The 25,875-nt window shown below is 35.8% G+C and overlaps 1 protein-coding gene across 1 annotated transcript in view; it reads left to right on the top strand.

Moving 5' to 3' along the window:
* The window catches only part of ADGRV1 (adhesion G protein-coupled receptor V1), a 251,698-nt gene that overhangs the window by 6,641 nt on the left and 219,182 nt on the right, over positions 1-25,875 (top strand). The window contains exons 2-12 of the mRNA XM_048931822.1: positions 4,258-4,442; positions 5,306-5,455; positions 6,635-6,730; positions 7,530-7,634; positions 8,958-9,071; positions 11,063-11,628; positions 13,410-13,680; positions 14,409-14,738; positions 16,660-16,836; positions 17,555-17,778; positions 24,689-24,721. Coding sequence (XP_048787779.1) covers positions 4,258-4,442; positions 5,306-5,455; positions 6,635-6,730; positions 7,530-7,634; positions 8,958-9,071; positions 11,063-11,628; positions 13,410-13,680; positions 14,409-14,738; positions 16,660-16,836; positions 17,555-17,778; positions 24,689-24,721 — 2,251 coding nt within the window. The remainder of the gene's footprint in view (positions 1-4,257; positions 4,443-5,305; positions 5,456-6,634; positions 6,731-7,529; positions 7,635-8,957; positions 9,072-11,062; positions 11,629-13,409; positions 13,681-14,408; positions 14,739-16,659; positions 16,837-17,554; positions 17,779-24,688; positions 24,722-25,875) is intronic.

Here is a 25,875-nt window from a genome sequence, read left to right as displayed (position 1 = left end):
CCAATGACATGCATGGGAATCACCGAAACAGACTCATATCTGAAATGCTGCAACTTTTAGTGCTGTCCTTAGTGAGAAGAAGTGCAGAAAACACAGTACTTGATACTTACAGTTCTCATGCTTTATTCACCCTAAAGCAAGTTGAAGTATATATATATATATACATATATATGTGTATTTAGTAAGATTCTTTCAAAATAACATTTTTATATGCTCTGCCTTTTCTACACTCCAAAAGAGAGAGACGTACTCATCCCACATCTAAAAAAACAAGCAAACAAATAAAACAAAACAAACATGACCAAAAATAGGATCAAATGTAACAGAAACAAAAGGTGCAGACTGGAGTAGTACACTTCAAATGCTTGGTTTTGCCAGCATCGCTGCTGTGTTTTCTTTTGCATATGTGGTAACTGTAGGAACATTGAGGCAATTTGGAAAAAATTTAGAAAAAACAGCACCTAACAGTCTGTAAGGAAATCCTTCAGTGTTAGTTTCAGGTCACACTGCACAGAAAGTAGAAGTCTAGCAAATCAAAGTTGCTTTCCTCTATTGCTTGCCAGTACTGTTGTAAATTTCAGTGGTTCTGAGATTGCAAAAAATAGAAATGCTGAAAATATGCAGGCTTTTAATATATTTCTGCAACAGAAGCAGGGACGGTAATGACCTTGTGAAACTTCTTGCTCTGTTCTGTTCCAGTGTACTACAGAGAATCTCCTCTTTACATATGAAAGAGCACATGTATTTCTCTCTCATCGTATTTAACCAAAGATGCTGTTGGGTGCTGACATCTCTGCTGTGAATAGCCTTCTGTCTGGCAACCATTGATAGCTGTAATGCTGTACTCAATGCAAAGTACTAGGCATGCCAGTTTTTGAATGTTCTACTTGGCTGAGTGTCCGTAATCACGTGGAGTAGACAAAGACAGGCAGTAAAAAGTGCACTAAACTTCACACTTGCTGTGGTGTGCCATCTCAGTGGACTTCAGAAATCTATGATAAGTAGTACAAAGATGAGCATTGCCGATCAAGTTGTATCTTGTGAGCTGGAAAGTTCTTGCTTCAGAATGGTTTCTTGTTTCTTCTGACAAGCAACAATGACCAGTTTGAAGGGTAGGGTCTTTAATCTTTCCATCTGCTTTGTTAGTGATCTCCCATTTCTTTTACCATTCTCTGTTCCATATCTGACATCTTATTTCATTTCAGATTTGGAATCTTTTGCAGAACATTTATTTCTCTTCATCTATGCATGTGCCACTAGGTTTTAGGTTTTCTCATTATTCACTGAAAACAGCCAATAGATCTTTAATTTTTAGGGAGTTTAGATTTATTAAGCATGAAAGCCAGTGTAGAAATCTGCAGAAAAGACTACTCGTCTTTGTAACAGTCTGCTGAAATGATGACTTATTCTTTATAAAGTTTAAAATCTTCATCTAAATTTGTTCCATAAACAGTGGGGAAAAAAATGAGTTAATTCTGGTGATTCAATAGTTACTATAAACAGCAGGTTCATAAGCCTTCCTCTCCTTAACTCCAGCTGGACAGCACTTTAAAATAGTATTACATCATTTCTGATATCACTTATGAAATTACTGTGTTAACTCTGTATGTGCAGGGTTTTAAGTGTCTGCTTTTTCAAGGGAAGCATAACTGCACTTCAGAAAGCACCGTAACACGTGACATAAGATGTGAATGATCATGACACAGAAATGCTGAGTTTGACTTCTTTGCTTTTTTATTATAAGGTGAAGAATGCACTTTTTAGACTTCTGAGATTTTCTGGTACTGTTGGGATGTCTGCGTAACTTGTTTGAGAGCTACTTCATTTTAGATGCTGGAAAACAGTTTTATTATTGTGTACTGTATTGTAATAATTAGTGTAGTATTGATGCTCTATGGTATCCCACTGCTGGTTATTGTTTCAAACATAGGATTACTTCATTAATCTCATTTAAAGATGGACTGGATGTTTTGAATTGAAAGATCTGAAAAGTGGATTAATCAGTTATGATCTGATCCACTACAGTTTTAGATTTGAAGAAACCAAGTTATAATCACTGTTTATACACTGGGATGAAGAAGGTGGGGAAGAATCAATTCTTAATCCCTGATCTTGCAAGGGCTTCTGCTGAACTTTATGTGGTGCAATTAATAACAAACTGTATTCCTTTATAATTTTGTTTAGCAAAACTGTAAATAAAGTGCACAGAGTGAGTTGATATTTAATAAAGTAAGGCATCTTTTGGGCTGTTAGGAGGAATTTGTTCTTCATTCTTCAAATCTTGATTCATGTTGTATTTACTATATCACATCTTTTTAAAATAATCCTGATTTTCAAAGCTGAGGTTATGTGAGTTAAAACTACTTTTGGCAGGCTGTGCAAGGTAAATCTTAGTACAAATAATGTAACAAGGAAGAATACACACCAGCTAAATAATTGATGGTATGATTGTGAAACCTCTCTTGTTCCACAGGAGTAATCCTATAGTTTCAGAATGCTCTCTAGTAGAAGTAATAGAATTCAAGTAATTCTAAACTTTGTAATCTTGCCCTCAAGGATCAAGTTTTCAGTATTACTTACTAGAAGCATGTACCGTGGGAAGATATTTGCAAAGTCTATGACGAGGTAACAGCAGAAGCTAAAAGGTCAACAAATTCCTCAGTTCGGCATGGACGATGCCTGCATTTGCAGACAGTGTGATTGTCTCAGAGTTTACAAAGGTTACACAACTGTTCACTCCCAGGCTTGAAGGCTGGTGTTTATCTGAGCAGTTCCACACAAAAACGAAAATGTTCTGCGGATTAACACAATCACCTTTTGAAATGCTGAGGATTTTTAAAAAACAGTTTTTTGTTGAGGTATTTTTCATCTTTGCTTCTTGCAGTTGGCTTTTTCTGCACTAACATCACTAATAGATCACTTCTTAAAAATAAAGCCTTGCTCTTGAAAGTCTGCTACGCATTTAATCCTTAATAAAAGTCATAGAGATCTTGAGTGACCATGTTCATGGGAATCAAATTCAGTTTGTAGTAGTGCAAAGTGCTGCAGGAAAACTGTTTTACTGTATGACATTTTTACTAGAACTAATGAAACACTTTTCTAAGTAGATTGCAAAATGTTTGATAGAACAAATGGTCCTGATTTTTTGCACTTAGCTTCACTGCTCACCTATTCCCTTGGTGACGTTCAATAGAAAAAGGGAATATTTTATTATAAGTAATTAAAATCAGCTAATTTTGTCATTCTGCCAATCCTGCCCTAGATGAATTCTGAGAGACACTGATAGCTTTAGTGACTATATTTACAGCATATACAATATGTCATGTCTGTGAATAATTTTTGTTCTTTAACAGGTTCGAAAACAGCTTTATTTCAAGTCCTCTTAGTGGAAAATTAACCCTTTTGCAGACAGAATTTACTATAAGATGAATGAAAGTCTGGAAGTCTTTCTAAAGCTTTATTAATTTTACTGGTCCAATGGCTAGCTTGTTTTCTATTCTTTATAGGATAAAAGTTATCAAATTGCATACATAAAAGAATTAACATCTGTACTGTATCCAAAGTGTTTTATAATTGTAAATTTGGCATACACTTGACAAAAATATGTCTCTGCATAGAGAATCTCTGTGACAAGAAAGCATGGTAAAATCATAGGGTAAGAGAAGCTGTGAAAATTATCTTAAGTAAGCATGCAAATGTTTAAAAACATTTCATGATCTGTAAGATAGCAGAAGATGGTATACGAGGTAACTGCAAACATCCAAAACTTCACCCTTTGTGGCAGTTAATATATATTTTTAAAGAGAATTAACAGCAGGAAAAAAAAAAATGGAACTGGAAGAAAGAGTAAGTTGCCAACCTTAAAGTATTTTTGCTGATTAGAAATGAAAATAATTGTGCAATATTATGTTTGTTGTCTTAAATGATGTTTTTTATTCCTTCACTTGGAAAACATTAAAAAATGCTTTTTAGAATATCTTTAGATTAAACTTATAAAAATAGAATTGGATACAGAAGATAATTGTGTTATCTAACTTGATCATTCTTGAAACCTGTGTGTGGTTTTTTTTTTTCTTCTCATTTCTGAAGCTCACTGGGAAAACAGAATATTTGCAGGGTTTTCAGAAACCCTTTCAGAAAAGTTGTCAGCATTGGAAGTGTCAAGAGAGATTGTTTTATATATTTTAGGTACAGAATTTATTTTTAATTATTCATGTTTTTGTGTTCTTGTTTGTTTGTTTGTTTGTTTCCATACAGGGATGCACTCTGATTCTTTATTAGTTTATTTGATTTTAGCAGCACTCATTCGTTTCACATCTGGAGAAACAGAAGTGAAGTTCAGTGGACAAACAGAGTTTGTAGTTAATGAAACAAGTACAACTGTGATACGCCTTGTAATTGAGAGGACAGGGAAGCCTGCTAACGTCACAGCAGTTGTGTCGGTAAGAAAATATGCTAGTTATCTTCTCAGTAAATATTAATATTTGTTACATTTGAGTGTTGCTTATACTTTTGCCAAGCCAGTGGAAAGGAAGGTGATAGTTCACTGGAGCAGTGCTTCATTCCAAGGGGACTGTTCCACTGTGCTCTGCTCTGCCGTGGTGCAGCCTCATCCACAGCACTGGGTGCACGTTTGGGTGCCACAATATAAGAAGGACATGAAACTATTAGAGAGCATCCAAAGGAGGGCTACCAAGATGGTGGAAAACAAGACATCTGGGGAATGTCTGAGGACCCTGGGTGTGATCAGCACGGAGCAGAGGAGCTGAGGGGAGGCCTCATGGCCACCTTACTTGTTGTTGAACCAATGCAATTTTCTTTAGTTGAGCAAAGTGAAAGCGGAGCTTTACATTCTAAAACAATTCATCTTTCCCACCAATTGCAAAACATTGTAGGCTACATTTGTAGTCTCCTTCTATTTCCTAGAATGATGATGGAAGGCAGAAGGCAGTAACATCTTCAGGTAAGGTAAGTTCAGGTGGCCTAATATAAGCCATGTGGATCTGTGCTTGGAACAGTCTTTCTGTTGAGAAATAATCATATGGTACGCTATACAAAAGATACCCAGTGACAAGGAAGGATGTTGTAAGTGGTTCTGGGGAAAGTGCTGTTATTTCTGTTACTCAGCATGGGTAATAACAGCCCACCATCTGCACCATTATCAGGAAATAATTTGTGTAACAGCAGGGTTAATAGCAGGAGAAATCATGTTCAAAGAGAGTACATGAAATCTGGGAAATCAGTCGAGAATATTATAGAAGGTCGTACAGGAAGGAGGTGACATTCAATTGTGCACTTATTGTAGATTCATGGAGAAGACACGGGAGACTTTTTTGACACATACGCAGCTGCATTTATACCTGACACAGAAACAAACCGAACAGTGTATATATCTGTTTGCGATGATGACCTTCCAGAGGCAGATGAGACATTCACATTTTATTTGACACTACCAGTAAGTCTGTGTTTTTTAAATTTATCTTTCATCTGTCTGAGTAATCTGACACAAACAAATGGTGTTCCATAGAATTCTGTGTAGTTGCACTTCTTGTGAATCTGAATCTTAAACAGGTCTGAACTAAAATTTGGAGACTAATCAGAATGGTTCTTACTGCTCATTTAGAAGGTTTCTCCATTCCTTTGAGTCTCTCTATATGTTGTTGCTGTGCAACATGGACAGACTGAAACTTAAGCAAACGTTACATTCAGTTGTGGACATTTGAAGGGGTTGCGCTAAGGTGCCAAAGAGTTGGATTGTGAAGAGAGTCATTCTTCCCTGTTTTATTCTATCCACTGTGCCTAAAAGAGGGAGTGGAAGTGGCAAAAGAAAAAACCATGATTTCTTATCCAGAATAATAGATGAGACTCCCCTGAAAACAACAAAACACTTTTAAAAAACGTTGATAAATCTCTGCATATTGTTCTACCTTACAGAAGTCATCCTACTAAGGAGTGATTCCTATTCAAAATTTTGAAGTAACAGAATAATAGATGAGACTCCCCTGAAAACAACAAAACACTTTTAAAAAACGTTGATAAATCTCTGCATATTGTTCTACCTTACAGAAGTCATCCTACTAAGGAGTGATTCCTATTCAAAATTTTGAAGTAACAGACCATGACTGAATTTGAAGTTAATTCATCATAGAAGAATTTTATGTTTATCTTATTCCTCAGGAGATGTTGGCAGTAAATTCCATGTTTTCACATCTTTTGATGTGTAGATGCAGTAGCTCAGTTTTAAACCACTGTAAAAAATTTGTTTCTTTAGTTGATATCTCAGTTCATGTAATAGCTTCAAAGTCTTGGTTTTATACATAAGTTAGGAAAAGAGAACAACTTCTGAGTTCCTGGTAGTGCTGCATGCTTCATGTTTCTCTGTACCTACGTTTTCATTACTGGATTGCCAAAATATAGGTAGTTATTTACAAGCTTTGTTACATGGTCTTTGTGGACCAGATAGAATATGATGATGAACTATTTTGGTGCTTTCTATTAATTTAAGTTAATATTCACTGTAATACACATTTAAAAAAAAAACAGTTTATATAGAGTAATATTTATAGTAACATCTAAATGTTTTTTTTCATGTATTTCTCATGTTTAATATCTTGTTTTATTTTGTTAATTTCAGAAACAATCTGCAAAGATAAAGCTTGGCTCACCCAAGACTGTCACTGTAACAATCTTATCGAATGACAATGCCTTTGGAATAATTTCTTTTAACATGGTATGGCTTTTTTGTGGTGTATGTAAAAATTTTAGAAAGCAGAAAAGATACTGGCTATTATTCAATGGAATCCCATGAAAATGGTTTCTGAGATATATCCTTGAAGACATCCTTAGAAGCAATCCATACATGTGTTTGTAATTTATGCATATATACAATATTAATACTACTCTGTGCTTTTGGGTGTTCAGAAATAGCCTAAGAGCCTCATGTTAGTATAAAAAGTATCTGCCTTATTGCTAGCATTCTCACAATATGACCTTTTTATAGGATTTCTCTGAAAAAATAGACATGGACATGCGACAATTTTAGAGCTACAAAACCTGGCTTGCAAGTTTTTCACTGAATTAGTGGAAGTCTTTAACATCTGTCACATACAACCATCTGAAAAAGCAACCGATGACCTAAATGATTGTCCTGTAGTAGATAGTCAATTTATAGCTACATTACTAATAAATTACCCCATAATGGTGAAAATCTATTTGTAACAGGTTATGAGCTCCTAAAAATATCAGTGACATTATGCCAGTGCTTTGTGTCTATTGACTATGTTCATTTACAGAAAAAAAAACACAAAAGAACCCTCCTTGCATAACAGGATAAATTTTTATTTGAAATCTCTCAGGGTTTTTATTAGCTGAACGAATTGGTTGGTAGGAAATGCCTGCCATCAGAGGACTGGTTTGTGGATTGGATTAACTTGTCTGTGGGAGTTTGGTATTTCTATGGCAACAGTTTCTTCATTCTGCTGGGATATTTGATCTGTGCCTGACTGTCTGTCCCTTCTCTTCCTCATTAGTCTGCCTTAATCACCGTGAATGAGCCCAGGGGCAGAAATGAATTTGTGCCTCTTACTCTAATTAGAGAGAGGGGAACCTATGGGACAGTCATCGTAACTTTTGAGGTGAGTTTATTTAAAACTCTTCGTACCTTTCTGCTGGACGAAGCTAGTAGGCTGTAATCATGATTTATCAAAGTGTTTGTAAAAGGAAGAGAGGAGCAAAATGCCTACATCTACAATTGCTAAATCTATTTCATGAAATGGATTCATATTACCTGCCATGGAAAATATTGCAATTATCTGAGTGTTTAATTTGAATAAATATTAAGAGGAGCTACAGAAAACTAAGTATTCTCTGTTATTTAGGAAGGCACTTGATGCAGTATTAGTTTATATTATACAAAGTGTATTGTGTGTAATATGTGTCTTTATATACATACATATATTTTACAGATAGACGTCAGAGTGACTCTTTAAAAGTTAGCCTAAATTTGAACATTTAGGTATGAGAAATTAGGACTTGGCGAAATTCTATCTATAATCCTCTGTATCTTTCTCTGTATTTTGAGCTTCCAGAAACTAAGGCTTTCAAAATAACTCTTGTTGAATATTTATTCTGTTATTTACCTACTTTATTTGAATATGATAAACTTATTGCTCTTATTGCTCTGTCATCTACCTCAGAGTATATTACATACCTTAAAATTATGCATAAAATTTTTCAAATGGGTATTTCTGTATCAGTTTCCTTTCCCTGGGACATCAAGGGTTTAATCTAGACCTGTCAAAATCTGAAAAACTTTGTTGTTTCATACTGAATATAGCATTACTATTAATAGATAAAGTAATGGTTGTGATGCTCTCTGTAATTTATTGTAGATCTGTTTGTTCTAAGGTTCAATAAATTTTAGTATCAGGACAATTACTTGGGTCCATCTCTCAGCATTGTTTATATATATGTGTTAAAAAATAATTTTGAAGATTTTCTAAAACAAAAGCATCTCACATTGCTTTTAAGTCTTCCTTGTCTTCCAGGTTTTACTTTTAGATTTAGCATCTTCAACAAGTCAAGATAGAAGGAACGCAAGACCAATAATTTATTTGTTTTAGAATTTAACATGAAACACTACCGATTTAAACTGAATTTTAATGTATAAGGTTTTGATAATGTCAGAGAATGAATTATGCATCAGAATATACCAGTCCTCATAGGAAGTCCTCTGTATGGATGTAGTTTTCTTCCTCCTCTTCTGTCAGTATATGATTTCTTCAGATTGGTTGCTTTGACTCCATTCACCAAAAAAGCATAGGACTTCACAACTGAACGTGAATACTTGTAACTAGGAGATGGCTAAACATGCCATGCTGTATACTGGCTACTATCCTTCTGCTGGATTTGTCTTGCTGTTCTGTATACTTCTGATGAGAAAAATTATTTTTTTGCAGATAAAAGATGGTCCAAACCCAGCTGAAGAAGACTTTAGTCCAGCCAGGGGTAACCTTACGTTTACTCCTGGTAGATCTATACTGATTTATAATTTAACTGTGCTTGATGATCAGGTAAGAGGAGGTTAACAGCTGTTCTAAAGATATTTGGGCTAATAAGTTATAAAAATGCTTTGCTTAAATAAGGTTAATGAATGGATATTTTCACTTCATGAACTCTTTATTTTCAGTCTTTGTAATATTCCTCCTGTAATTCTCATTGGTGAATATATTCTGAGCATATCCTGGCCTCTCTGACCATAAGGTGCTACTGTAGCAAATATAGAAATTAACCATTTTTTTCAAATGGTCCTCGTTGTATGGCCAAAGATGGTGTTCTCACATGAGACATCAGTTTATTGTTAAGTACTTCTTTTTAAATGTACTCTGGTTTTCCCTAATTATTTTTTGCCTTGCAAACTGAGGTTATATTTGGTATTGTTTTTTTTCCTCCTCTCCCTCTCCCTCTCCCTCTCCCTCTCCCTCTCCCTCTCCCTCTCCCTCTCCCTCTCCCTCTCCCTCTCCCTCTCCCTCTCCCTCTCCCTCTCCCTCTCCCTCTCCCTCTCCCTCTTCTTAATGAAGATAATCATGGTATTGCTTACAAGGTGCATTTTTTATTACATCCTCACTGAAGTCTATGTGCCTCTGTCTTCTATTAACAATGCATATTAATCCATTTTATTCTTTAATAAACTTGATTCACTCTCATATGTGTGAAGAGCAGAAATGGTATGTCTTTCACTAAAGAAAAAATACAATACATTGAATATTCAGAGGAAGAGCTCAAAAGAAGATGAATTATTGGGTTTTATGTAGATATGTTTCAGAGAAGAAGCATACTTGAAAAAAATCTGAAAATAGATGAGATTCCTGAAACAAACAGGCAATTTTCTGAAAAGTGTGAATACAAGATAGTAATCACCATCTTTTTACTTTCAGATTGACCAATTGAAAATTTATGCTGAGAAGATTTTTTTTAAGCTCAGAATAGACAAAATAAGTAAATATGATACAGAAGAACTTAATAAGAAAATTAAGTAGAAAAAAATAAAAGTGAAAGGCATCTAGCTTAAAAGTGAGCAACTTTAAAGCAACTTTTTCCATTTTTGCACTATAAAAACTGTTGGTCCATGTTTCTACTTATACTTTTAGTGTTTAGAAACTGTGCCAGATTGGTGTGCTGAAGTGTAGAAAAAACCATCTTTTTCTGGTTAGATATCATATTCCTGAGACTTAAAAACAGGAAGAAATTGTCATGGGTTTTCCTTTTGGGAAGATGTGACTTTATTATTTTTTCTCTGAGAGGTGCTAACAAAGTTTCTGAAGGAGATCTGAATCAGTATGGATAATCAGTGACTTTCCACTCTGAAGGTTTTTCACAGCTGTAATGTAAAAGATGACTTTTACATGAAAGCATGTACTGATGATTATGATGCTAGAGTTTACAATAACCCAGTGTTACTGTCAGAATTTAATTTGAGCTTTAAAGTTTTGAAGGTAGGAAAAACAATATAACCAGTATTATTATTAATAATACCAGTACTATTAATATAACCAGTATAACCAGACTATTATTTTGATTTCCACAGTCTAGACTTTGGGTAATTTTAGTGTATACATTTCCTGATTTAGTGAGGAATAAAGGAAAACTTAGTTTAAGAGAAAACAAGAGGCAAGGTAGTGGTGGAAATAATTTATCTTATTGTATTTGAAGCTTGACAGATGTATTTATTAGCCAAGCATGATGCAATTAAAAGCTCCATGTAACCTATTTATGTAAGGTAATAAGATATAATCTGCAACTAAAATTGAATATACATTCTGTTGCTTAAGTGCATATAGAGAGCATAAGAATTGTATTTTAGAAAATAGAAACACTGTTTTGAGAAGGCTTCTTCAGACGAAGTTGCAAGAAAGATTTTTTTGCCTGTTCACATTAATATGGAAAGAGTTCTCAGGTTTGTGTCATTTATCCTTTCTGCAAAATATATAAACATATTTCTCAGTAAGAGTTCTGCATATACTTGAAATATGACTTACACTCTGTTTCTAATATCATTCTCCAGATACCTGAAAACGATGAATTATTTCTTGTTTATCTGAGGAGTGTGGAAGGAGGGGCTGAAATCAACACCACAAAAAACTCCATTCAGATTAAGATTAGGAAAAATGACAGCCCTGTGCGATTCATTCAGAGCACTTACATGGTACCTGAGGAAGCTGATGTACTAAGAATTCAAGTGGTTCGTGGTAAAGACGACAGTGGAAAATTAATTGGACCTGATGATTGTGAAGTATCTGTTGCTTACACCATCGTAACTGGGAATTCAACATCGCATGCACAGCTTAATTTGGATTTCCTAGATCTACAGCCAAATACAACTATTGTTTTCCCACCTCTAGTTCATGAAATATATATAAAATTCAAGATTCTTGATGATGCCATACCAGAAATCGCTGAGACCTTTCAGATTGTTCTTCTTAAGGACACTTTACAGGGTGATGCTGTTTTGGTTAATCCATCTGCTGTTCATGTCACCATCCAACCGAATGATAAACCCTATGGAGTGCTTTCAATCAACAGTATCCTGTTTGCTCAGACTGTTATTATTGATGAAGACAAAATTTCAAGGTACTACAGATCTTCAGACACTACCTAGTCATATTAAGTGATTTGCTTGGTGATTTGTTTGCTAAGCATCCTTAAGATGGTAATTATAAAATCACTACTGAAAATTTAGTATAGGAATCACCTACTCTAATTATTATTAACTATGTCTATAAAGATTTCAAGAGAATAATGTTTAATTATGCAAAATTATTTTAATATTTATGAACAGTGTATAAGAAATGTAAATATTTAATGACGTTACCAAGATACTGAAAAATCCTTAATCTAAAAGCATGATCAGTGAAGCTGTGATGCTGCCATACACCAGTCCATAAGAGTGGGAAATAGATTTCAGGCTTCCCTTCCCAATAAATTTTTGCATATATAGTATAAAGTCAGTCTCTGATTGAAAACAAAAAGGTGTTGAATGTCTCTGGTGAAATGTTGAATACCTTTAAACTTCTGAGTACTTAAAATATATGTAATTTTGCAGATAAACTAAAATCAAAGCTCTATAGAAATGTTTACAGGCAGCACTGATTATACAGTAGTGAAATATTCATTTAAAATGTCCACTGCTACTATTAATTTCATCCTCAGAAAAACAGGTGATGTATCAAACTATGATTTTATCAAAAGACAATTTCATATTTCAGTACAGAAGCAAAAAGTTCACTCAGATGTTATTTAAACACTGATGCCTGACAAGTGTATTTTGATGTAGTCTGTAAAATAGTGTAAAAAATTGAGTTTTCTGAAATGTAACATATTTCTAAGAAAAAGGCAAAATGTACCAAGCCTGCATTTCTCAGTATCCTTCTTGTTGTAAACAAAGTAAGTTCTAAGAAATTCTTTGGATATATTACTAGTTTCCTTGGATATATTAGTTCATCAATAAGCACTCCATGAAAATGCTACATGAGCACTGCAGTTTTACAAATGTTAAGCCCTGAGCAGATGTCAGTTGCGGCAGTTAATATTGATTCAAAGAATCCTAGAAGCATGGTTTGGGTGGGAAGGGACCTTTAAGATCGTGTAGTTCCAACTCCTCTGCTATAGGCAGGAACACCTCCCTCTAGGCCAGGTTGCTCAAAGCCCCATCCAATCTGGCCTTGAATGCTTCCAGGGAGGGGACATTCACAGCTTCTCTGGGCAACCAGTTCCAGTGTCTCACCACCCTCACAGTAAAGAATTTCTTCCTAATATCTAGTCTAAATCTACTCTCTTCCAGTTTATGGCCATTTCCCATTCTGTCACTATATGTCATTATAAAAAGTCCCTCTCCAGCTTTCTTGTAGGCCCCCTTCAGATTCTGGAAGACTACTATAAGGTCCCCTGAGAGCCTTCTCTTCTCTAGGCTGAAAAGCCCCAACACTCTCATCCTATCATCATAGGGAAGATGCTCCAACCCTCTGATAATCTTCATGGCCTTCCTATGGAACCAGTCCAGCAGCTCCATGTCCTTGTATTGGAGGCCGTAGAACTGGATGCTTGTACTCCAGGTGGGGTCTCATCCAAGCGGAGTACAGGAGCAGGATCACCTCCCTTGACCTGCTGGTCATGCCTCTCTTGATGGAACCCAGGATATGGTTGGCCTTCTAGGCTGCAAGCATTCATGTTGAGGCTTTCATCAAAAGGCAGCCCCAAAGCTACCTCCTCAGTGCTGCTCTCAAGCCATTCTCTGCCCAACTTATTCCACTGAAGCCAGTGTACATCTTCCAGTACATGGATAACTAATAACTAGTTAGCAAGTACTAATTTTAATGATATGATATGAGCTTTTGTTTCATTCCAAACCATAGGTTTGAAGGGATCACAATAGTAAGAAATGGTGGAACACATGGAAACGTTTCTGTGACTTGGGTTATAATCCGAAATAGCAGTGATCCCTCACCTGTGACTGCAGACCTTATTCCAGAGACCGGGGAAATATATTTTGACCAAGGACAGATGCTGGTTACACTTCCTTTGAACATTCTTAATGACGATATGCCGGAAGAAGCAGAGCCTTATCTTCTGCAGCTCTTAGCTCATACTGTACAAGGAGGTGCAGAAGTCAGTGAACCATCTGAGGTAAGTTTACTTTCAGACCTTGCAGTAGAGACTCCACAATTTTTGTTGGATTGGCTAAATTGGCTGAAGTAGTTATTGAGTTTAAATGAGGCAACCTAATGTACTCTTTGTATACAGAGCCACATTTCAAATTCTTTGGCTTAACGTTATAAAAAGGCCTGAGTTATTTAATGCAGTAGAGTTCAGATTAGATTATTCCCATCATATGCAGCATTACGTAAATGCTGTCTTGTTTAGCTGCTTATTAAGAGAAGGATGAAATGCTATTCCCATTTCCTTATTTGCTGTTAATACTGGCATATTCTACACAGAGTAGCAGCCTCAAGAGGAGGGTTTGGTGATTAAGACTGTAACGTCTGAACTGTTAAATAAAGGGTTATTAGCATTAGTGACATATTTGTGACTCAACTCTCTGCTTTTATAACATACGATTGAAAAGAATTTGCTGAATGAATGTAATTTTTTCACTTTGTCTACTGAACCAAAATATCAGGTATTCAAAGCTCACTCAGACATAGATGAAGGATGGTGGGAAAGTTGCTATTATCAGTGTATTGGTGTTTGTGCACGAAGAATACTTTGGGGCTGTCAACCTGGTTTCTTTCTTGAGTGCCAATTCACTCAGGAGCAAAATGCAGGGTGACAGGACATACTTTCATGAGAGTATGAAAACTATGATGTATAGTAGTTATAACATTGAATAATCTTAACTGTTTTCTGTTTTGCAGCTTTTGTTTTACATTCAGGACAGTGATGATGTTTATGGTGTGATAAAATTTTACCCTTTGGAGAATCAGAAGATTGAAAGTAATCCAACAGGACGCTTTTTGTCCTTGAGTTTTGCAAGGGAGAGAGGAACAGTTGGAGATGTGCAGTTAATTTACACTGCACTGTATATTCCAGCTGGAGATCTGGATCCTGAGAGAGCAAAAGATGGCATTCTAAATATCTCCAGAAACAACATTCTCACATTTTCGGAAGGAAAAACACATGAAACTCTAAATATACCAATAAGAAATGATGCATTTCTTCAAAATGGTGCTCATTTTCTCATACAGGTATCACAACTGTGTTTTTTTTAGCCTATTTAATATGATCAGTGTAATATAGTACTTTCTCCTTCCCCTCGAGTGCAATTTAAATGACCATTCCTTTTTAAATAAAAAGCTCAGCGTGGCTCTAAAGCAAAGATTTCCTCTTTAAAGAAACAACTTCTATAACTATGCCATAAAGAGTTCTGCACTTAATCATGAATAATTACAAAGTTCAAAACAAAACAGGATTCGAGTATCAATCACAGAATTTTACAAAATGAGGTCAGTGTTGACAGTTGCCTGCTTTTTAAGTTCTGTTTCTCTGTCAATCTCCTGGCTTTGAATTTGAACAAAACAAGGTTATTAAAATAGAGAAGCAAGACAAAATTAAGAAGTAACAAAAAAGTAAATAGAACTCGTTCCCTTTCAGCTTAATTATACTCTGTAAATTAAAAATCATCAAACTTATATTATCTTGCCTTCATTTATGAGTTTGGTTAGAGAATTTGATTTTTTTTTTTTCTGTTTTCTCTGTATAGTTTTCTTTGTTGCTTTTTTTTTGCTTTTTTTTTTCTACCTGAATTTATATGAAGAGAACTTTTGTCATTACTAGTTAAAGTTGTCTGAAAAATGTAGTAAAACAGTTTTTGACAGAAAAAAAAAATTATTTTCAGAAAAAAAAAATAGAAAGAAAAAATCTATTTTAAGACTTTCATTTTTTTTCGTTGGATTTTTGTTGTTATTTTTGTATATTTTAGCAAATTATTGTTCAGAAGTACTGCTGTGGAATGTCTTGGGTATTGTTACTGTTGTTTGTTACTCATTTTTTCATTTGCAGTTAAATCTGCAAATGAAGCCCTATAATTTCTAATTTATATAAGCCCTGTAATTTCTACTTCCTGTGATCAACAGTGCCACTTTGGTAAAATGGGATGAACAACCCAGATGGTGACCTTGATACACAATGGGACTATTTGGCACAACCAGAGAGAAATCACAGAAATCACTGAAGCATTTCTTAGTCCCTTGTAATCTATCCATTTTAAATTAAACATCTTCAAGTGAAGGTGCTGATCCATGGATTCAAATTGGCCAGGCTTTGTGCTTTTCTTATGTTTACCAAAGATGTTTCAGCTGCTTCTGGAACCTTTAATAGATTTCCTACCTCTACCTCCTTCTCCCTGCATTCTCATTAAAAAAAAAAAAAGAGAAGAAAAAAAAGAATTTTGGCATTATATTATTTTACCCATTTTACATTTTTTTGCATTCAGTTAGATTAGGAATTGCTTCCTGGAAAACAGCTGTTAAATTAGAGTGTTCAACATCTGCAAGAGGCCTGAAAGATCCTCAGAATAATTGAAACGTTTCATTCAAAGTCCTTTTTAAATGTAAATTCAAGTAACACTGAAGTACGGTCTTTAAGACACGCGTACAGTAAGTTTATGAGAATGTTTCATGTTCAGTGATCTCAGGCACTTTGCCTGGATTCTCAAAATGTAGATTGCAGTAGACTTTTTTTTATTTTTTCTGTACTTCCTCCATGAAATATAAAACTATTTTTGTTTGAACAAATATAATCAGAGGAGCTTTCCAGCAGAAATACTTAATTTAGAAACTTCAGAAGATTATTTTATCAATGCAAGGCATTGATCAAATCAGTACTGTTAATAGGCCTAGTATAGCTGGTGTAGGGGGGTCAGTCTCCATCTCTGACTGGATTCCTCTTTAGTTACGTATGCTCACATGGTTTATCTGGGAGGTGTACCCACTTAATTTCTTTGACATGTCTACTAAGAAATTTTTGAAACAGCAGTGCTGTTAGCAAGATAAATTTGTTCTAGAATTATATGCTACCTGCATTTGAAAATTATCCTGAAATGTCAGAACTGTTCTGACTTGTTATAAGGCTCCTCATTTCTCGATTTGGTCTTACTTTTCCCCACAGCTCAAAGGAGTTGAACTAGTGAACAGAATTCCTCTGGTCCCTTCTGTGAGTCCTCGACTAGGTGAGATTCGAAATATTTCTCTCAGGATTACTCCAGACATTGCAAATGGAGAAATAGGCTTTATTAGCAATCTTCCGATTATTCTTTCCGAGCCAGAAGATTCCCCTGCCACAGAGGTAAGTAAGACTTTTTTACATTGTCCATTGCTATGGAAAATTCACTTGACGAAAGCACAGTTTCCTATACTTAGTATAGCATTTTAAAGTTAACAAATCATGCCTAATCCCAAACATTACCTTGCTTTAAAAAAGATTTTAAAAGTTTGTAAAAATATCTATTAAATAGCAGAAAAGTGAAACTGGCCTTTGTTTTCTCTGTGAATACCTAAAACCAGTAGGCATCTTAAATGACTTAACCTTTACTGCTCACACAGATCAAAAGATACTACAGATATTTTCAGTCTCACCAGCTGTGAACATAGTAATGTAAAGGATCAATATAAATCCCAAATCAGATAACTCACTTCATATTCTTAAATTAGAACTGGTAATAGCCTTAAATACAATTGCACTGAATTGTAATTCCAAGTTAAATTTATGTTGGTTATGTTTAAAATGTAGGTTATGTTTTGAAGAAGTGTGCATTCATAAAATTTGTCATGCATGTGTTTGTATGGTTGCTTAGTGATTTGTGGTATGAATAATCTGTCATCTGCACTAAGTGCCTGATAAGTGGTTAAAAGTTTTATGTACATATACTTTCATCCATATTTTGATATCACATATGAAGTTATACCTAAAAAAGCTGAACATTTTTATGCTTATATTCAAATAGTAATTTACAAAGGAGTAATTGTTTTTCCATCTAGTCACAACAAATTCACACGTTTCATAGGTTTCTATTGCACTGCATCGAGATGGGACTGATGGTCAAGCAACTGTGTTCTGGAGTTTGAAGCCCTCTGGTGTCAATCAAAAGGCCGTAACACATGATGATATAAGTCCCTTTAATGGCTCTGTCATTTTCTTATCTGGACAAAGTGATACTACAATCAACATTACTATTAAAGCTGATGATGTACCTGAAATGAATGAAACAGTGCTATTAACTTTGGACAGGTATCTTAATTTCTATTGATATGTATCATATGCAGTACTCCATTTATATATAAAAAATTAGCACATTGTTAATTAGGAGTAATTGCTCACATTGTGTCAAAAAGCATCTGAAGAATTATTAGGCTCTTGATTCAAACTGTGTATGGATTCTTCTTTGACTGGAGACTGATGTAAGAAACTATTTTGCATGTATTATCTGATGACTTAACTGCCTATATTTTGATAAAAGGTCTGTGCTATTTCGAAAATTCTTTCAGTTCTGTTCTTTTTCATAGCTCTTGATTGTAACATGTATTTTTCAGAAAAGTAATAGCAAGATTATGGGAGAAGGTACAGTGAGAAGTAAAAAGCAATGAAGAGCTATTTTTTTTGTCAGAAGGAGGTTTCTATGTTGTGCTGTTATTGCAGAAATAGATCGCTGTTTATTTGTTTGACTGACATGTTCTGTATTGCTTGCTCTTGATAATTAGGTACTTCAGTCATAACTCCCAGCCTCTATAATACTGCAGGGTGATTAACAACACAGTCTTCTGCTAATGAGAACCCAGTGGTGTTGCTGAAGCATGATGTTCTAGTCTCCTTTCTACAGTAGATCAGGATTATGGGGTAACTCAGGCTGAAAGGGACCTCAAGTAGTAGTACTATTTACATTTGAATACTTCTCAGAATACTGAGAAGTAGTTTATATCCAGGAGTGTATTCCCTCTCTGAGTTACTAACAGGAAAATAATAACTTCTTTTTATTTTCTAACAGCTTGCCTCTCATGTTCTCATATTACATCCTATTAGTCTAAGGTCTAAAAACCTTTTCCACTTTTGCTGGAAACGTACAGTGGTCTGCCTCCAGCAGCTTCCACGTTGAACATCTACTTAAACAGTCTTTACCTCATCCAAAAGAACTGTTTTTTTTTACAGGAAGTGTTAACTAGCTCTTAGGAGTTTCAACACCAGATACCCATGGTGATTATACCTTAGCAAAGGCAAGGAGGTCTTTAAGGTATTGCTGATTAGAAGGTGGTCACAATTCAGAGAGCATGCTTTTTTAACAGGAAAGATGTTACTTCATTGCAAGATTGGCTTGCTTCATTAAACATGACTAGTTGACACATCTAAATTAGAATGATTTATTCCAAGCTACCTTGGCTACCCATTACATTAAAAGGTGAATCCTGAACAAGGCAAAAACAACAGGACACTATTGCAAATAGTTCTCTGCTTTTCCTTTCTGTGGATAAAACTGGTTTGAAGGAATTCATTAGAGTCTCTGGCACAAAGGGAGAAAGTAGGATTAAAATGGTGGCTAAACTTGTGAGTGCAAGGTTGCCAAAATGCAGAGTGGAATGAAAAGAAACAAGTAAGTAGACAGTGGCGTTTTTTGTTTATTTGTTTGTTTGTTTGTTTGTTTTTTCAATTCTGACAGCTGTGCAGGTATATGAAACCACAATTTTTTGCTGTTTATTCTGTGCAGTCACTATAGGCTATGTCTTGAAAATGATGGCTGCAACAAGGATTGAAGTGGCAGCTGAGCAAATATAACCAGAATTCTGATTTTGCTGTATGTGGTGGCAGTAGTAAGCTCTGCTAATCATGAAGTGGCTAGTAAAAAGTGTGCCACCAGCAAACAGCTTTCCTACACTTGGCAGGGTCACAGAATGAACTAAAGAACAGGTGGTGTGGCCGAAAGAGAAAGAGAAGGAGGGAGGGAGGGAGGGAGGGAGGAAGGAAGGAAGGAAGGAAGGAAGGAAGGAAGGAAGGAAGGAAGGAAGGAAGGAAGGAAGGAAGGAAGGAAGGAAGGAAGGAAGGAAGGAAGGAAGGAAGGAAGGAAGGAAGGAAGGGAGGGAGGGAGGGAGGGAGGGAGGGAGGAAAGGAGGGAGGGAGGGAGGGAGGAAGGAAGGAAGGAAGGAAGGAAGGGAGGAAGGGAGGAAGGGAGGAAGGGAGGAAGGGAGGAAGGGAGGAAGGGAGGAAGGGAGGGAGGAAGGAAGGAAGGAAGGGAGGGAGGGAGGGAGGGAGGGAGGGAGGGAGGGAGGGAGGGAGGGAGGGAGGGAGGAAAAGAGAGAAAGGGAGGAAAAGAAAGAGAGAAAGGGAGGAAGGGAGGAAGAATTTGAACTTTTCTCTAAGCCTGGATGGTGTCCCTCACTTAAATTAGCAGAAACCAAGGATGACATGTCAGCAAAGATTGTCATTTCAACACTGGAGGTGTCTGTTCATACCAGGGCTCAAAATACTGGCAGGGGTTATCTGTTAAGCTTGTGAGTTGCTTTCTTGATATTTAGTACTTTCTGGACTAACGGAAGATTTCAGATTCCAAGGCTGGCAGCAAGCACTTCACAGTAGTAGTGAATTAGCATGAAAACAAAGATACAGTGTACTGTAGATGTGTTTGTACTATTCTACAAATTGTAGTATAAGTCAGTGGGAAAAGAGAGCACGTAAGAACTTCAATGAAACTACTGACATTGGAATATGTTCACAGGGCACTCAATAGTCTGCAATTAGTAATAGCATGGATCAATGTAATAATCAATGTAATTAATTCTAACAAGGCTGTATTGTTTAGCAGTTGGTGGTGTTGTTAAGGGAGTTAAATTTTACATGAGCTTTAATTCTATACATATCTGCAAGACAAGTTTTCTGGGACATTAAAATAGCATTTTCCTTTCTTACTATATGGTCTCTATCCACAGGCCATAAATATCAAAATTAACTCTGAACTATTTTCACAAAATGAAAGCAAGTGTGTATCTTGAGGAATATACTTCCAGAGAAGACAGATGAGTAATAAGGAAAAAGAAAATCTTGTGTCTGCTGAAGATTCTTCATATTTTCTTTTTTTAGGAGCAGCTTCAGGTTGAATGCCTGCCCTTTCTGAATAGGCCTGAATTGATCCAAACATAAATAAAACCTGATGTCTGTAGTGAAAGATATGTGAGAAAGAAAAACCCTTGGTCTTCCTGATGAATGTAGGTGGAACAGGCCATGGAAATTGTTTGTATGCTTTCTGAAAGCATATACATACTAGGGCTGTTCATTTTACCTGGTAAGCACAAACAGAAATCAGTTTTTAAAAAAATCTTATTGTTGTTTTTCCCTTCTACACAATATGTTCTCCTATTGGCAGTTGTCATCTCTTCAGTTAAGGTGCAGACAGCTATTGGTTTGACAGTTGACTTAACTGGAGGACCGGAATCTCCAGGGGTCTGGGGCAGCTCTGTGTTTGTGCTCCTGAATGAGTAGTGGTAAAATTGAGAATTTGGAGATTATGGGATACAGGAACAGGAATATACTGATAAATTTATTTTAATTAGTGAAAGTGAGAATCACTAAACAGTTGGCTGTTAAAATGTGCACAACTGATTTTTGAGTGTTCATTCATGGAATTGAGAATGCCAGATCAGATTTATATACATCTACTGTGACTTAAATTTACTTTACTATACATAATAAAGAAAAATTGAAGAAACATAATGTGAAAATCTTTATAATACTAGTGATTTCTGTGGTGCAGTACAACTTAGAATAGGGTGAATTTCCATCACTAGTGTATTTGGAAAATAATGAGACTCGTGAGATACAAAGCAATTTTTCTGAAAACTGCAAATGTAATCCAGGTTTCACTGTCTTATTGTGAAATATCTGGCAGCCTTTTTTTTAACATCTTTTTCATTACTGATGTTTAATGCATGACAGAAGTTAGCAAATCATAGAAGAAACATTCAAAGCACTGCAGGCTTTCAGTGGTTAGTGCTTAAGTGGTTTTTGCATCTTCTGTTACTCTGCATTGGGATGCAAAGAAAATCTAACATACTATATAATGGAGCTGGGATTTTCTGCTAACTTGGTGATTCCCTGCAGTTAGTTTCTGTCTCAAAACTTTATGTGTTTTTCTTACTTTATTTATATTAAGTAATATGTGCAATACTGTATGAGAAATTTCAGAGTAAAAGGATGGCTTTTCTTTTTGAAAATAGAATGTTGAAATGAGTGCTTCTGCACACCTACTGCTTGTTTTTATTACTTCTAAAAACTAACACCATATCTCTCCTGCTAAGAGCAAGAAAATAAAATCACCTCCAAAATCAAATAAATGGTGGATTAAACTTGGAGAGAATTTTTTTCCTCTGTAGAGAAGCACTGTGGAAAGTATTATTTGGAAAATCCTACTTTAATGCAGTTCTTTATAGCTAGGTCCTGCCACTAATTAAATAGGTAGATAATCCTGGGGAAAAAAAAAAAAAAGGAAAAAAAAAAAAAAAAAAAGAGAATACTCACTGTCTGTTGGAATTCCAGTCCTCTTCCAAAGCTATCAACTTCAATCACATTCCATCTCAGTAAAAGTTGTTTTATTTGTATTTAGTACATATAATAATAGCATTGAAATTCCCATGGTACCTTAAGCTTAGTCAAAATTCTGCTTCGTAATATTTTATAGTACTCCGCATATAAAAAGAATGAAAGAATATTTTGAAACTTGTTAGTTGTCCTAATTCATCAGTAGTTGTTGCTAAATAGTAATAATTATTATTATTTTTAATTTTCTTTCTTTCTTTTTTTTTTTTAAGAAAGCATTTCCATCATGACCGCTCATTTCATGTTAGAACGGCCATATGGGAAATACACATTTTGAGACTGCATTTTTTACATTAGCATTGTAAGCATTATCAGGGCTTGTAAACTGTAATGAAATGAAACTTTGTGTCCATGGATAGCCATTTTGCAGTAAAAGTTCAGGAGATAAAATGGCAAATGGCTGTTGCAGTGAGTTGTACCTCCTTACTCTGGTCAAGTGTTCTCTTCAGTAGCTGGAGCTGCTTGCCATGGTTAAGCTACAGTACAAAAGAAGCTGTTTTAACTTTTATCCTGAATGCCCTCTCTGTTGGGTTTCCGAAGTTCTGAATAGCCATCTTTGTTCTGTTTCCACATTGCAGTATTACAGGAGCACCTAAAGAGCTGGTTTTACAAACCATACAGAGTGAAGCAGGACTGAACTATGCAGCATGCGGCAATCAGGAAGGAGTTACTTTGGGATGAAGGGGAGGTGTACGAATGCCCTCTTTTTAGTTTGATGTTGTAAATCCCAGGGCTTTTGGCCTGGAGGCTCTGTGGTGGCGCAGGGCCCGCCATCCAGTCCCTTCTCTGGCAGGGCAAGGGCCTCACTGAACAAGGCCATGGCTATGGTGTCAGTCAAACTGGCAACACAGCTTAGTCAGACCTGGTGATGGTAGGCAGGGAGAGGCACAGCGCAGCGATCGCTACAGCAAGGAGGTGATTCCAGGCCCGGGTCCTGCCCTTGCTGTGTCCTAAGGGCACACCTTCAGTGCAGGACCCCTGGGACCATGGAAGAAGTGGTTAAAGCATATTGGATGTAGGGAAGTATTTAGGGTTCTGCCTTAGGGTCTAAGCCTCCTGCTGAAAGTTTTATGCTTCTCTTTGAGGAGTGCTTTACCATGTGCGGCTTAGCCCTCCTTGGACTTCAGCATCAGGATTTGAAGAGCGTGCTGAACAAGAAAGTATGCATTTCAATAAGGCAGTAAAAAGTCTGAAGGATTCTATCGTGTGTAAGGTAATTTTATTACAATGTGATTGTCGAAAGCATTGGAATTGGGCTCTTTTTTTCTGAGAAATAAGTCTGTGAAAATAGTGGATAGTAAAACTTTTGGGTTTAAATTTGAAATGTACTTTACCAACTTGTCTTTTTTTATTTCCAATTTTTAATTTTTCTGTGATTAATATATTCTGTGTAATAAGAATTTTTACAGATGCGTACCTTACAATGAGGGCATCATTTGTTGTTAACAGCAGCTTAGAGTTGAAAAGCTAAACCTAGGTGCTTCTATTCAATTTTTGTGTAGGATGGTTTATGACTTTTTGAGGTAGTAACTAACTTTACTATGTTAGAGTAGTGATAGCGATCGGACCGGTTTTGATATCATCCAGAGAAAACGTGATCAGAGATATTTTTAAAAATTAAAAAAAAAAATAAAAATGAAAGGACTGAAGTGTTCTTAATGAGACTAGTAAGAAGAACCTCAGAAATGGTATTTTCTCTTTTACCCGTTGGACTGAACCTCACTGCTTGCTTCCTGACCTGAAAGCTCTCTAGCTTTAGAACTGACTTATACTGTGGCTCTCTTAGATAATTAATTCTCAGTCTTCCATGACCTGTCAAAGAGCACCTGCAGGTGTTTGAGATACACACCTTGTGATACTCTTGTAAACTCTTCATGTGTGCTGTCCTCTTCCAATTTTTGTAATGCTACCATTACAACTATACCCTGGCACTACTCCTCAGTTGTTCTTAGCAGGCTTGTTGTCTATGTTGTGTTTAGACTCATGAAGTGTAACTTTGCAAAACTGAAAGAATACATATATGCGTATATTACTTTGGTAATATGATTAACTAAAAATTGTCTTAAGTAAAGTTTACTATGAATTTGTGCTAGGCTACTTTTTGTTACATAGCCGTTACAACTACTTTTGTTTATAACTTAAAAAAAAAAAAAAAATTACTTTAGCAGATTGATGAAATAGCCTATCAGAGAGGCATGTAGATTTTTTTCCTAATGTAGGGTGAAGTATTTCTAAAAGGGGACTGCTGCTGCACATACAAAGACTAATAATAATCAAGCTCTTTGGAGACGACTTGGTGGGTAACACCTTGAATGGGTCTTGGCATGCTGAATTGGTCATGGGACATTTATTGTAAGTGGGAACTACCTGCTTGCTAGCATCTGTCAGGAGGAAAATGACAAGCAAACAGGGTTCCCATTAAATATACATTATAAGCTTTTGGAAAGTAAAAAAGAAAAGCTTTATTGTTTGTTTATTTATTTATTTTATTGAAATTCTAGCAAGTGGTACTTTCATTCCATTCCCCACCCCTTTCTTTCTTTCTTTTTCTCTGCACTAACAGAGTAGAAACAGAAAGGTTTGTCGTGTACTTTGGGTAAGTGCAGTGAACTGGTTTTTTGTTTTCAGTGAATCATTGCTTTATTTTAGAAGTGGTTAGTTTCTACTTGTCTTTGTCACTTCTTTTCTTCACAAAAATAACTCTTGCTATATCTCTTCATACAATGCATGCTTCCCCTTTGGTGTTTCATTTGATGGCATGGGTTTCTGGCTTGAAAGCATTTTTTTTATTTAGGATCTGTGAATGATGAAAGTTATGAATGCATGCCTCAGTGTTTGATATTTGAATGTTTGATGGAATAATAGATCAGTTGTTCAACATTGCCACAAATACAGTTTGCCCCAACTAAATGGCTGAAATGACTGACACTACAGGGAAGGTTCTGTGATCAAAAATGAGTAGTTATCTTATTTTTGAATAGCACACATATAGTTTATGTTAACATACGTTTCTTTGTCTGTCAATGTTTTTTAAAATGCCACAAGCATGAACATGTTACTCTGTGAAACAGATAATTCCATATTTTGCATCTAGTATCCTGTCCTTGAAACGGTCCATTTTTTGGGGGGAAGGGGTGGGGGTGACTCCAGTTGTTTGTGGAGTACTTGTGGACATAGTCCTGGACTTGGTTTTAATATTGTATTTAATAGATATCATTCCTTTCTCAACTGAATAGTATTTAATGAACTCTGGGTTATAGTACAGTGAAAGCACAAAAATATAATACAATTTGCAGGCCTGAGATTCCATTCAAAACATAAGACTGACAGGGAATATGGAAGATGCAAGGGAATCTAAATACATAACGTGTAATAAATTATATACAGGCTGTGAGCTCAAAGGTATATTTTTGATGCATCCTTCAATAGTATTTCTCTGCAATTTTGAATGTAATAAATTTAGAAAGAGGTTGTTGAAAGTTACTGCTTCTGGGGAAAGGAGTACAAGTAATGTGCAAGGTTACATGTCACATGTGACCAATTGATGTCACTGACCAGGATGAAGATGGTGTGGCATGGAAGACCAGAGACAGAAATCCTTTACCAAGAGGAATTTGAAGTGTGTTTAGTCAGCGTATTTCATACTTGCACCATTCACCATGTGCTTTGAGACAGAGGGTTTGCTAGGAAGTAAGGAGAAAGGGTAGAGTCCCTGATTAATGAGAACAGGTCCAGTGCTTTCTAGAGTCA

Source organism: Lagopus muta, chromosome Z, assembly GCF_023343835.1.
Source record: "Lagopus muta isolate bLagMut1 chromosome Z, bLagMut1 primary, whole genome shotgun sequence".
In the NCBI taxonomy this organism is placed as follows: Eukaryota; Metazoa; Chordata; class Aves; order Galliformes; family Phasianidae; genus Lagopus; species Lagopus muta.
Note: the sequence above shows the minus strand (reverse complement) of the source record. Positions and strands in the feature narration are given on the sequence as shown.